The sequence below is a fragment of the Diaporthe citri genome (assembly GCF_014595645.1).
Source record: "Diaporthe citri strain NFHF-8-4 chromosome Unknown scaffold_7, whole genome shotgun sequence".
NCBI lineage: Eukaryota > Fungi > Ascomycota > Sordariomycetes > Diaporthales > Diaporthaceae > Diaporthe > Diaporthe citri.
The window spans coordinates 1,619,601-1,632,033 of NW_025064852.1; the positions used below are offsets into that span (position 1 = coordinate 1,619,601).

The 12,433-nt window shown below is 53.2% G+C and overlaps 6 protein-coding genes across 6 annotated transcripts; 2 read left to right on the forward strand and 4 right to left on the reverse strand.

Moving 5' to 3' along the window:
- Positions 1-1,644: 1,644 nt before the first annotated feature.
- INS49_013688 (uncharacterized protein) lies at positions 1,645-2,397 on the forward strand (the record flags this gene model as incomplete). Its single annotated transcript, XM_043174385.1, has 1 exon — positions 1,645-2,397. The coding sequence occupies one exon, from the start codon at positions 1,645-1,647 to the stop codon at positions 2,395-2,397; it is 753 nt and encodes a 250-aa protein (XP_043021330.1).
- A 73-nt stretch (positions 2,398-2,470) lies between these two features.
- INS49_013689 (uncharacterized protein) lies at positions 2,471-3,776 on the reverse strand (the record flags this gene model as incomplete). The annotated part of the gene is made up of 2 exons (XM_043174386.1): positions 2,471-2,473; positions 2,697-3,776. 2 exons carry the CDS (start codon positions 3,774-3,776, stop codon positions 2,471-2,473), a joined length of 1,083 nt encoding a protein of 360 aa, XP_043021331.1.
- A 1,268-nt stretch (positions 3,777-5,044) lies between these two features.
- INS49_013690 (uncharacterized protein) lies at positions 5,045-5,443 on the reverse strand (the record flags this gene model as incomplete). Its single annotated transcript, XM_043174387.1, has 1 exon — positions 5,045-5,443. The coding sequence occupies one exon, from the start codon at positions 5,441-5,443 to the stop codon at positions 5,045-5,047; it is 399 nt and encodes a 132-aa protein (XP_043021332.1).
- A 686-nt stretch (positions 5,444-6,129) lies between these two features.
- Positions 6,130-7,173, reverse strand: INS49_013691 (uncharacterized protein; the record flags this gene model as incomplete). The annotated part of the gene is made up of 1 exon (XM_043174388.1): positions 6,130-7,173. One exon carries the CDS (start codon positions 7,171-7,173, stop codon positions 6,130-6,132), a length of 1,044 nt encoding a protein of 347 aa, XP_043021333.1.
- A 1,995-nt stretch (positions 7,174-9,168) lies between these two features.
- Positions 9,169-10,701, reverse strand: INS49_013692 (uncharacterized protein; the record flags this gene model as incomplete). Its single annotated transcript, XM_043174389.1, has 2 exons — positions 9,169-10,215; positions 10,693-10,701. 2 exons carry the CDS (start codon positions 10,699-10,701, stop codon positions 9,169-9,171), a joined length of 1,056 nt encoding a protein of 351 aa, XP_043021334.1.
- A 368-nt stretch (positions 10,702-11,069) lies between these two features.
- On the forward strand, positions 11,070-12,061 carry INS49_013693 (uncharacterized protein; the record flags this gene model as incomplete). The annotated part of the gene is made up of 2 exons (XM_043174390.1): positions 11,070-11,435; positions 11,498-12,061. 2 exons carry the CDS (start codon positions 11,070-11,072, stop codon positions 12,059-12,061), a joined length of 930 nt encoding a protein of 309 aa, XP_043021335.1.
- Positions 12,062-12,433: the final 372 nt, after the last annotated feature.

Sequence of the window (12,433 nt, forward strand, 5' to 3'; positions counted from 1 at the left end):
CAATGACCGAAGTCGAGAATATGGCTGGTGGGAAACAGCCCGAAGAACAGTGCAACAGACGACGTCGGGTTTTTTTATGGTCTATGCCGCATGGACATCGTGTGTACGGCTCCGGGTGACGGCAAGCGTTCCCCGGGTCGGGTCGCCTGTGCCGCCCGTCAGCCTAGCTAGCTGGCGTGTTTACTGTTTGGTCGTATCATTTGCTGCAGTCGTGCAAAAAGCGGTCTACCGGTGTCATCGCGCAGGGGTCAACAAGCCCTGGAAACGCTGGGCATTTTGGGGCAACCGCGAGTTCAATATCGATCATAAGCAACCTGAACCCTGGTTTTTGTGACGCGCTCGGGGGAGGTACGGCCGAGCCAAGGGAAATCAATGCCAAAAACATGAAGGTATCTACCGAGGTCTTCCCAGGCGCTTAGGGGTGCATCCCATCACACTTCGTATCGCTGAGTCGGCACTTTTGTTGTCAATGACAGCCAACAGCAGATTGCGAAACGACGCTGGCGACTGCTTCAAGTCGGCAAGAGACAACCCCAATTTTGTGTTGGGGCAGGAATCTCGAAGATACTGATGTCATGGAGCAACCAGAGTGGATGCGGAGGTTGGCACCTCCAACACCGACATGCTGTTTACTAATTGCATTGCAGTCTCAACAGACGTGTCACACTTTTGCATAGGGCGCGACAGGTTGTCATTTGCTACACTTCTCAGAGCTATCCACCCGGGAGCCACCTAGATAAGCTTGTTCAGTCCCCGACAATCACGACTTCCGACGAATGCGACCGGCAGGTTTCGCCGGCCACAATCCGAGGCTGGTCATCTGGGTAGGAATTACGCGTGGTGAAATAATTCCGTTGGTCGCATCGGAACCGAGCATCCACACAGGCTCCCACGATCCAACTAGACAATCATTGTTCTTGGCCTGCTGCACCCGAAAGTTTGTTCCATCTGCAAGGAAGTTTCTATCAAATCACATTGTGGTCTCTTAGGCATGAGAACCTTGCCCAGTGGTTCGCCCCACAACAAGGTTCCGCATCTCGCCATGTTGCGATGCCGAATGTCACGGGTTCGGGTAGACTGGAAGCTTGATACGTGATGATGTTCTGGATAGCATCAACCTATCTAGTACTCTCACATGCGGATTCCAGATCTGGGTTTACACAAGGTTTAGTAGTATGGAGATAAAATGAAACAGCGGATCTGGAAATCTGCTTATATAGTGGTAGAGACCGGTTTATCCTTCATGATCTGGCCAGAGAATTTCTAAGTTAGAGGATAAAAAGATCTCGTGGTCTACCTAGGTAGGCTTTACAGCAGAACAAGACTTACCTGTATGAATACCACCTTTTACAGTATATACATACCAAATCGCAGGCGTCCGGAGAGTTCTTTTAATGTACTTTTGCACGCATCATGTCCACTACAGACTCACAGGACAACAAGCCCTTTCCATTTGCTCTCCAAAAGGATGTCTGGAAACATTACATGCAGAACCGGCCCTCATACCCGGATTCATTGTGGCATGAGTGGATCGGATATCACCAGGGCCCTTTGAATACAGCACACGAGCTTGGGACAGGTTGTGGTGTCGGTGCGGCCAGTCTCCTTTCCGTTTCCCATGCCAGGAGCGAGCCTATCAAGCACATGATTCTGTCCGACCCCTCCGAAAGTAACGTCGCCACGGCAAAGGAATTGCTGAGGCCGGATGATTACCCAGGTACCAGACTCTCATTCCACCAGAAGACGGGCGAGGACTCCTTCCTTGAGCCCGGGTCCGTCGACATGGCCATCGCCTGCGAGTGTCTCCACTTCACGGACATCGACAAGGCCATCGCCAGTATCCACGCGAGCCTCCGGCCGGGCGGGACCGTGGCGTCCGTCTTCTACGGGGTCCTGAACGCCCGCATACCCGACAATGAGCGCGCTGATGCGGCGTGGAAGGCATTCGGCCAGTCGCACTTTCAGCGGGTCCTCGACGAGAAGATGGAGACGGTACTTACGCGTATCAGGGTCTCTCAGGTTGGGCTGGGCCTAAATTTTGTGCCGCTGGACAAGGACCTGTGGCAGGATGTCAAGAGGACATTTGTTAATGTGCCTGATGGGCAGGCCGAGTGGCCCATGGAGGTGGGCATGCCGAAGGATGCGAGGCCCCACGGGAGGTCTAGGATCGACATCGAGTATGACAGTTTGGAATGGCGGAACGACCCGGATGGGTGGGCTATTAGGAATTGCACCACGGAGAGAATTAAGAAGATGATGTTGTCGTTGCTCCTGCAGTACGGCGACAAAGACTGGCAGAGTGAAGAATGGAGCGAGTTTGAAGCCGCCGTGAGTGACGGCGGCGGTACATTCCATTTCGTTTTCCCCGCCACCATGATTTTAGCCAGGAAGAAGTGATGGTTTATAACTGAGATAGCTTCGAAAGTTTCGCTAAATGAATCTAGATTGCCGACCGCGGCGGCCTCCTGAATTACTATCTAGTTGCAAGCACACAATGTGCACAACCCAAGCTCACGCGTGTGCCTCTGATTGATTATGGACATGCATAGGCATGCTTACTGTGACCCAAAGGCTTTCTGACTCACCCATGCCCCATATTCTAAAATTCAATGCAACTGATCTACCCCGATGCGTGTTTTTGCTTTATTAGTTGCAGCCGCTTCTGATCTTGACGCTAGGTACCCTTCAGGACACACCTGTTCAGCAACTTTTTTCCATTGCCTGAATTGCAGAGCGAATGCAGGATGCGCGTCTTGCCGCTGCTGAACAACTTCCTCCTCGGTGTACATCCATGGCTTGCCTAAAGCAGTGAAGTGAATTATAGGTGTATATTCGTACAGCTCCTCAAGGTGGTTGTATATGTTACTGTCCTCCGAAGTGGCTAAAGACGTTTGATCGTCGATTCGAGAGTGGGTCATCGGCTCTGTCGGCCGCCTCAAACGCTTGGGTTTTTTGACAGGATTGTCCGACTGGATGTGGCTGGAATTCTGTCTGTCCTCTGGATGGTACCAATTTGGCAGGTCCCAGGCCTCCCAGTGGCTGTTCAACGTCACATATTCGCCACTGAGGACCGTCGCGGTGTCTCCCAGCACGTCGTTCAAGATGTCCATGTCCACCTTCGGTTCCGCTCCACCAAAGTCGTCATCACCGGTCGGCAACGTCTTGTTGACTTTATCCCAAAGCCGATCACTCAGGTTGATCAACATGAAGGCGCTCGAGAACACGGCCTCCTCTGTCGGCAGCCAGTAAGCTCGGGGTGCAGCGAGGTCCACCGGAGGTATATCAGAAAAGAGATTGTCAAAATGTTTCAGGATCAGCTGGTCGCTATCGAAGAGGATAACTCGCTTCAGGCTCGGGTCCAGCGTGTGCATCTTGAAGACGACCAGCTTCAGGAGACAGTCTTCGTAATAGTGGCCGTGCTGCAGTGGTAACTTTGGCGTCATTTCTACATGTGTCGTCACGCCGGCGCTCGCGAAAGCATCGATGTAGGCTTTCGACACTTTCTCAGAGGCGAGGACATGGATTGGGACGGTGCTACCCAAGTTTCGCAGTTGGTGAATGTTGACAAGCGCAGAGCAGGCGTACGGGATTGACGTTGCGTAAAACACATATGCAAAACCAGCTTCCTCTGCTTCCTTCCTCGAGAGAGGTGGGGCATGTTTCCGCAGGTCATTGATCTTGCTCACATAATAGATTCTGAGCAAGTTGTGGTAGAAAAGAATCGTGAGCAAGGCCACAGCGGTAAGCGTCCAAGCCTTGCCCCGTATCTTGACCATGGCTTTGCAGGAACTGTGATGGGGGTGTTTGATGAGGTGCGTGGTCAATCTGTAAACTCGAATTACCTGAGAGGAGGGGTCGAAGGGGCTGGGGCTACGTTTTGTTATCCCTTGCTGGCTGAGCCGGTGTCTGAGACAGGCTGGGCTGCCAGGCTGCTAGCCCAGCTAGCGAACGAGCTGCGGAATGAGCCATCGAAATTGTGGTCCGCCTCGAGATCTCAGTCGCGGAATGGCGCCTAGCTCTTGAGTCCGGAGGAAACTAATCCAGGCTGGATGCGTAACGGAGACGAGCCGATCCCTCGAGTTCAGCGCGGTCACCACACTACGCGTTTTGGACTGTCAAAAATTTCACTCCGGCCTTTGTGGTTTGATTTCGCACCGTTGATAACCGTTGTCATACTTTTCAAACGGGAAACACATCTTTATCGCTCAGCGCTGACTATCATGAACTGTTTCGCAAGTACATCGTGCCTCTGCACGAGAAGAATAACTGACATTGTAGAAAATTGACATTCATCCTGACGTATCTTTTCTGGGCCGGCCCAATTTCATATCAAACTCAAGACCGTACTCCTTAGAGAGAGAAGTCAGGAATAACATTTGATCATCTCCAGCAAAATCGCATTGACTTCCCTAGCGTGAGTGACGCTTAAGAAATGACTGCCCCCAACAAGCACCGTGACTCTGCTTGAAGGCGAAGCGATGAACAGCTTTATCTGCTCACGTGCCAGCGTATCCGGCCAAATTGCATCTTTTGTTCCCTTGTGCAGCCATTGGTCGTCAGCGGTGATGAAATTGCATCCCGGGACAGGACATGCCTGGACGCTCTGCGGATCATCGCACAAGCTGAGGGAAACTCACATGCAGCCAATGGACCGGACATTTCACATCCGATAGCCTCGAGAGAAGCCCATCTCTCTCAACCAGGCACAAGATCGCCATTCTGGCCTTTTTGCGTCCTTCGTCGCCACTGTACAGCCTCCTCCAGGTATCGAACCAGAATTGCAACCCCTCCGGTGTGCTGCCATCCCCGTATGCCAGGGCCGGAACGTTTCTACACCAGTCCTCGTCAATGACGAAGTCGGGTGTCGGTGTAGTGCTAGACCAGCGCTCCAAGTATGGCGTGCAGACAGCATGAGCGTCCCAGGAGCCTTTTCTTCTGGTTTCTTCTGATTCGTCGTCCATAGATGTCCCAATTGGCACGATCCCTTGAATCTGTTGAAGGCTGTGCTTGAGCTTTGAGACATCTCAAAAGAACGGGGCAAAAATCAAGAGACAGGGCAGCTCACCCTGTCGGGGGCCAAAATGGCCATCCGTGCAACTATGAATCCGCCCTGACTAGTCCCCGTAGCAAATGCCCTCTCGACACCGAGCTTGTCCATCACCTGCAAAGCCATGATCGCCGTATCCCAATAGGTGAAATACTCGGTAGAGCATGATGTGGCGCCATGGCCGAGGGGCTCGATGGCCAGGAGATGCGCCGTGCTCGTGAGCTCCTCGTCTTCGAATTGTGGTCGCCAGAATGCGACGGTCGTGTGCAAGGCGTTGATTAGCACGCACGTGGGCTTGCTGCTGTCCAACGTGTCTGCAGTCCCCGATCCTGAGATGGCGTATCCTACTTCGATGCCGCCGAGGTGAGAGACCCTGACGGTTTGTGTAGCCGCCATGATGGAAAGTGTTTCGGCGGGCCGTGCGATTGTCGTGGGAGAAGCGGTAAAAATGGCACTCAGTAGCACTGCGATAGAACACCGATGTCGTTTTTATACTGTGGCAGTGTAAGGGAAATACGAACTGTGAGCGGTCTAATTTGCACCTAATAGCTGCGCGCTGCTCGAGTAGGAGTGTGGCAGCACGAGGTCGATTTTGGCGTCTGCATGGGTATTACACATCGATTGGAGGGTGGGTTGTCATCCACGCTTCGTGTCTACATTTGTATGGATTCGTGAACCACCAGCGCGAGCACGCCAAATACAGAGGAGTGTCATCCGACAGACCAATGCCGAGTGAACGGCGACGGTGTGAACTTATGTAGACAACAGCTGCTTACCGCCAATACCACCATGTGCTTGGCCGTCCGGAACCGAGCCAGGTTTCTTGCAATGAGCTATCCAGATGATAGGAATGGTAACAGGACACGTAGAAAGGTTTATTTTGGTCCACTCATGTAACTTTCCGCAACACCAAAACAACTCTATGGCCAATCGTTCACATGTAACTCGCAATTGGATGTGACAAACAGACTTTGGGAATACCCTGGTAACGCCAAGCTAAAACCTAAGATCCCGGACCACCCACTTTGGATACCTCCCCATTTTTGCCTCTAGAGCTTTCTTATTCGACCTCGGAACCCTCATTAATATCTCCGGTAGTGTAGTGGATCATCATACGACCGTCTGCCAGTGTCTCTGGGAATGTATCGGTAGCCATCATATCGACGGCGGCCTTCATCTTCTCGACGACGAGCATCGTAGTCCCGCTGGCGAGCATCATAGTCTCTCTGGCGAGCTTCGTCTTCTAAACGGCGAGCTTCAGCTTCTAGGCGGCGAGCTTCAGCCTCTCGCTGACGAAGGTCATCATCTCGACGGCGAGCTTCGTCCTCTCGACGGCGAGCATCAGTCTCCCTCTCGAGACGTTCCCTGAACTTCCTCTCAAAATCAGCCTGCGACCTGCTCGCCTGCTCTTGCCTTTCCCTCTCTTCCGCTTTTGCCTTTTCAACGGCCCTTCTGGCTACTTCCTCTTCGTGCTGGCGTGCACGTTCCCTCTGTCGTTCTTCCTCGTCCCTCTTTCGCTCGTCTTCCCTCCGGCGCCGATCGACCTCATTTTCGATCCTGGCCTTGGCCTCTCGATCTGCTTGCTCCTTCCTCTGCCGGTTTGTCATCTCCCTCAGCTCTATCTCATTCTTGAGCCTCGCTTCCAACGCTTCTCGCTCCTCCCGCTGCCTTCTCTCATCTTCTTCCTCTTGCCTCTGGGTCTCTAGTAATTTAGACCTAGCTTCATCAGCGATCCTCCTGTCGTGCTCCTGTTGCTTCTGTCGTGCAGCCCGTTCCTCGTCTTGACGCTTTCTGGTCTCTGCCTCATGCTTTGCGATCTCCGCCTCGACCTTTTCTTTAATCTTCCGCTTCTCTCTTTCTTCTTCCTCTATTCGCTCATCTTCACGACGCTGCTCATCAGCTATGTCTTTCTCACGTCTCCGCATCTCCCTTTCAACGCCGTCCCTGACAGCGGCGTCGTGTTTGCGCTGTCGGTGCCACCTTTCCTCTCGGCGCCTCATATAAGCCTGGTGGTCCGCGAGTCTTTTCTGTTCTGCTTGTTGGAGTTCAAGCTTTCTCTTCTCAATTTCGAGGTCTTTTTGATCGTTAGAGGCCGTCGAGTTAGTATTCTGACTATCACAAAACATCGCTACTGAATAACAAAAGCCATGATGATATACTCACCTTCGGGACAGGTCCATGGATAGTTATGGCAAGAAGTTCCCTGCCGCGGGGCCTGACGAAAGCAGTTCGAGACTTTGCATTTCCCGTGCTGGAAACAGAATTTGTGGGTGGGACTTCTTTCCTTGGGGCAGAATCCACACAGGGTATCGCAAGGAACTTGACAAGTATGTTCCTGACAGTATAGTGACGTAACTTTCACATACCCGACGGTTCCATATACATGCTTTCTGTTGCATCCATGAGCTCGGCACCGTTCTTTACAGCCCATGATGGGCCTGTAGATGTTTGGCGCAGTGGATAGGAGTTGGGAGCTTGTATATGGCGCAATCTCTCAAGTTGAGACTAATGGGACTGGCCGCGGAGGACTAGGCTCAGTTGCTCAAGGAGACAAGCTTGGTAACAAGCCAACTAGGCGTTGCCGCTTGGGCCCAATGCAGCACGTTCGAGATGTTTTGCAGGAAAAGTCGACGGGGTGGCTGTTTGTTGAGAGAGGATCGGCCAGTCACTGGCCCCACGCCCGGCTTGATATATAGCACTAGGCATCAGCTGAGCAAAATATGCCAACGATTAGAAATTTAGGTGCGACCATCCCATTCATTCTCCATCGTGGCTTTGACCGGAACTGTGTCCAGATGATTCCAGGGTGCGCATGCAACAGGCAGGCCGCAAGCGCTCAGCATGTGGGCGGAAACTACGGACAAGGGTGGTAGGTGGTAGTACACCTTCAACACTTTGAAACTTGCTAAATGTAACAAGCACACCGCCATCCTAGTTACAGATCCACTTCCGTGATGTGGTATGGTGGGCTGAGCGGTGGGCTGAGCTTGCGGCCTGTTCAGGAGGGCCATCGGGAAAATACGCGATGGAGGTGGAAAGGAGAGCGTGCGTCGGCTACTCCGACAGCAGTATGTTCACCGAGGAATATGAACACTTCCTCGTGATCAGGCTGTCAAAAAGACCTGAGTTCCTGCGGTGTGGGGCCAAAGCCTCCGCCGAGGGCGAGGCGGAGTTGGGCTTGTGGACGCCGAGGACTGAGTGTGGGAGAGATGGGGGAGTGGAAAATGCCACAGGATTCCTGCCATATTTAGAATGTCCAATTTAAGGCAACTAGGCATAAAGGCAAGTTGGTAGCCTTTTCTACACTTCATGTGTATGTTTCGCGGACCATCCGGCTGCCTGGGTACGACGGCAAAAACGGGCTGAAGTAGTTAGGGGCGTAAGACAGCACAACTGGCAAGTGGTGGTCTGAGATGAAATGGTTCCTGATGATGAGATCTCAGACACATCCTACTCATATATTTCAGGTATGGGTCCAACACACGTTGGGGTTGATGGATTGAATGTTTGGGGGGAGGATGCGCATTTGAGTAAGCAAAGCGGCGTGTATTCCTTAGACGGGAACTGTAGGATTGATTACCGCGCGCGTGCTCAATCACAAGCAACAAATTGTGCAAGACAAGAAGGCAGAGCTGAAAGTGCTAGTCTATCTCTTGTGTCACCCAAACTCGACAAAGCTGAGAAGCGTCAGCCACGCTGGCCGAGGTTGCGACAAAATTGGGGGTCAAATCATTTGGATGCGCTGACACACCTCCACGCATCTCTTGCAGCCCAGCCTGCTGGTAACCGGAGTTCCTGTTGGTAGCCTGAAATGCATGCGCCAAACAAGCCGCACCCGCCAAAGGAGGTCATTCGTGCTCTTATGCAGGCTGGACACACTGCCCCAACATGTGGTATCACGCCTTTAGCCAGGAATAGACAAGTAAACGGCACAGAGCTGTAGACCACGTGTGCGATGCATGCACGAAAGGCCCGGCAAGAATATCAGGACACGCCGTCCTGGCATCGCAGATTCCAATTCTGTTCATCAGTCATGTAGTCATAGCAGATCACTGGCGACCGGTTGGGGATCTTGACGCAACTGCGCAGCCCATTTTTAGTCCGGATGACCGAGAGCCTGCTTAAACCCTTGCTCCCTTGTGACGCCCAGCCAGCCTTCCCCAGCTCCAGTGCGCCTTCGGGTCTGCCAACAAGCCTCTCATATTCTCCAGATCCTTCTGCTTCGCGCCACCTTGCCACCCCAAAGCTTTCAGTGCCCTCTGCGCGAACTTCCTCGCATTGTGCTCATCAGCAAACAGGGCAAAATTTAGCGCAGCCCTCCTGTAGGCATACCCGATATACACGTCCAGTCGCTCCAGCTCGTAAAGCGCCACTAGATCGCTCCCAGTTTGAGCCATCAGGTCACCGGCCGGAAAACTTTTAGCCGGGTGATCCAGAATGTCTTCCAGCACCTTGATGCGCTCGACTCGAGCATCAGACGCTTCGGCTCCGGCAGGAGGGAGCTGGCATTGCTTGCAAGTGCAGTTGAAGTTCCAAAGTGCGTTCAGACGAGTCTGTCGGTGCCGAAAGGGAAGTGTCACGTCGATGTAGCTCAAGCTGAGCCCCTCCCCAGCATCAATGTCCCGGACGGCGGTGGTTATGTGAGTCATACCGCGGAAGTGATACGCAAGACTAAGTCCAGCCACGTGTGAGTTCTGGTCTATCTTCAGAGGGAGATACAATACTGACTTTGGCCTGCAGTCATGATTGATAAGAGCCTGCTCTGGAAAGGCACCGAAGTATCTGACGGCATCATCGTCTCGCCCCGTGTGAATCTCAAAGCCGTTGCGGTCGATGACAGTAGTAACGTCATCCCCAACCTGTGATAGAAACTCGCTCCTGGCCTCAGGTGGTAGATTCTCCAGGACCATTTCGTACAAGTGTCTTCGCCTGTCGGGTGCAAGTTGTAGATGTGCGTGGATAGGCAGCGCCAGGATAGCATCTTCAGCTATGACGCCTTCTCCTTTGTAGATCTTCCTGTTCGTGATCAAGCCTCGACCCTTCCCAGGGATTTCGACAACGCGATATGGAGAAGGCTCCGGAAGAGGCCGGTTGTTCGGCACGATGTGGAAGTACTCTTCCAGGCCTTGTGCAGTCTCCGGTGTGGTGCACGAAACGACCCAGGAGTGCTTCGACGCGGCTCGGTTAGAGTACACGCAGTAGTCTCCCTGACAGTCGAGAGGCCCATCCCATGAGCTGAAAGTTGATAGACTGCGATGGCTGTAGATGCTCGCAGCCTTGCTCGTGCTTGCGCACACAGGCGGCCACGACACCACCAGTGGACTTGGTGAGCATGTCTGATGGGCTCCGAGGCTTTGGCCCACCACAACAGAAGCCAAGGATGTCAGTCCTGCAAATTGACGGGTTGTCAGAATCACCATCTCTCAACTCTGATGTGCCACTCTGCGAACGGCGCTCTGCTTGGGAAGTCCAGACTCACAGACTGACATGCTCATCGTGCCGGAGGACTGTCTTCGGAGCTAGGACTGACATAAGTCGCACGACGAAACCTTTAACATGTGCCAAACCTCCTTGACAGGCTCCGGCTAGATCAGGTTTCTTGGAACTCGAGACACCTGGGCAGTCAGGTCGACAACTTCTCTCACGTTACGCATTGCGGCTGTGCAGCTTTTGTCTGCAGGCTGGGTGAAGTCGTTCAGCACATATCTTCATTCTTTGAGAACAATAATACAGCAAAGCATGTGAGGTTGGGTCGAGTCGGACTGCAACGCTTCCATGGGCGAGGTGACAGTGTTGTTGACCAGTGGGGCCAAAGAAGCATCCCTGCAGCAGTGCTTGGAGGGTGGGGGTTGGACGCGCCAGGGTGTCTCTCAGCTGCCCCGTTCCCCGGAGCTTGCCTGGCAGGTGGGACGTCATCCTAAAACCCTTGGACCGTCAAGCGCGTGCAAGTCGCGAGACCCTTCAACTGATATACGACGTCGCCATTACAAACTTCCAAAATACCCAATACGAAAGATCCGACATGCCGCCTGATCGTCCTCGAGCAAGCCTTACAGGCCGCATTGAGAACTCGCGCTTCGTCGACTACGTATGGCGCGCGTTCCGCTCGGCCGCATACCCCATCCAAGGCATCTGGTATTTCTCGAAGCAGCGCAAATTCTGGCCGCTCTGGGCTGGACGTCTGTTGCCCTTATCGCTGGTGTCACTGACTGTCTACCTGATTCTATTCTTATTTGCCTACCTCCCACAAGTTGCTTTTCTAGCTATTTGGCAAGGCAGAGGCGCGTGGTTTAGCGCCGCGATTTTGACCCTGGGAGAAGGGCTGGTGCTTATTCAGGCCCTATTTGAGGGCTTCTTTGTGGACGAGGCACGGGTAGACGTCTTCGACGTGAGTTCTCCTTCCTATGAAGAGATAACTACCGGATCACACCTAATCTTTCGTCTTCGCAGACTACCCTGATCGATCATGACCTTGTTGACCTCGTTGCGCCCCATCGTCTACTGTTTCCCGATGCCCCCAATTCCGTCAAGATGTTAGGAAAGCCGACGTCGCGAGCTGAATACACGCCATGGAGCTTCAAGCAGATATTTGGGCTTGTCGTCTGCCTACCGCTCACATTTATTCCGATCGTCGGCGCCCCGGCCTACATCATCATCACGGGGACGCGGCTGGGAAAGCTAAGCCACCACAGGTGGTTCAAGCTCCGAGGGTTGAGCAGAAGAGAGAGGAAAGAGGAGGCAAAGAAGTACTCCTGGGACTATGTATGGTTCGGGACCATGGCTATGATCTTGGAACTCATTCCGCTGCTGAGCTTCTTCTTCTTGTTGACGACCACGGCAGGGTGTGGCCTGTGGGTTTCGAAACTGGAGGGCAAGACGAGGGTTCGCCCGAGTGAAGAAGGGGCCAGGGCAGAGGAAGGGCGGGCTGCGCCGACGGAGTCGAGCGGGCGGGCTGGTGCTGTGGAGGAAGAGCGCGACGAACCTCCGCCACCGTACTCGGATGATCCGATCTAAGTGACCCACGTACGTGGGTGAGTTGAGTCTTTGTTATTATCCGAGACAAATTCCACAACTGCTGTCAGATATCTAGTTTCGAGTCTCCGAGACTCGTCCAATGCTGTGAACGGGCAAGCAACCTTGGTAGTACGTCCGTCTTGTTCCTTCATGCCATTCTCGAGGCTGCCTAGGTAGGCTCCTTCCTGAGGGAGAGCCGCCATGTTGGACAGTGTGACGCAAGCACACGGCTCGAATAAGTGATGAAAGGGGGCTCGTGGAACATCCTGGTTGCTACACCTCAGGAAATGCCACATTGAGCAGCTGTGGCAGGTCGAGCTCTATCATGTTTGGCAAATGTCCCCTTTTCATGCCACCAATTTACCGACACGA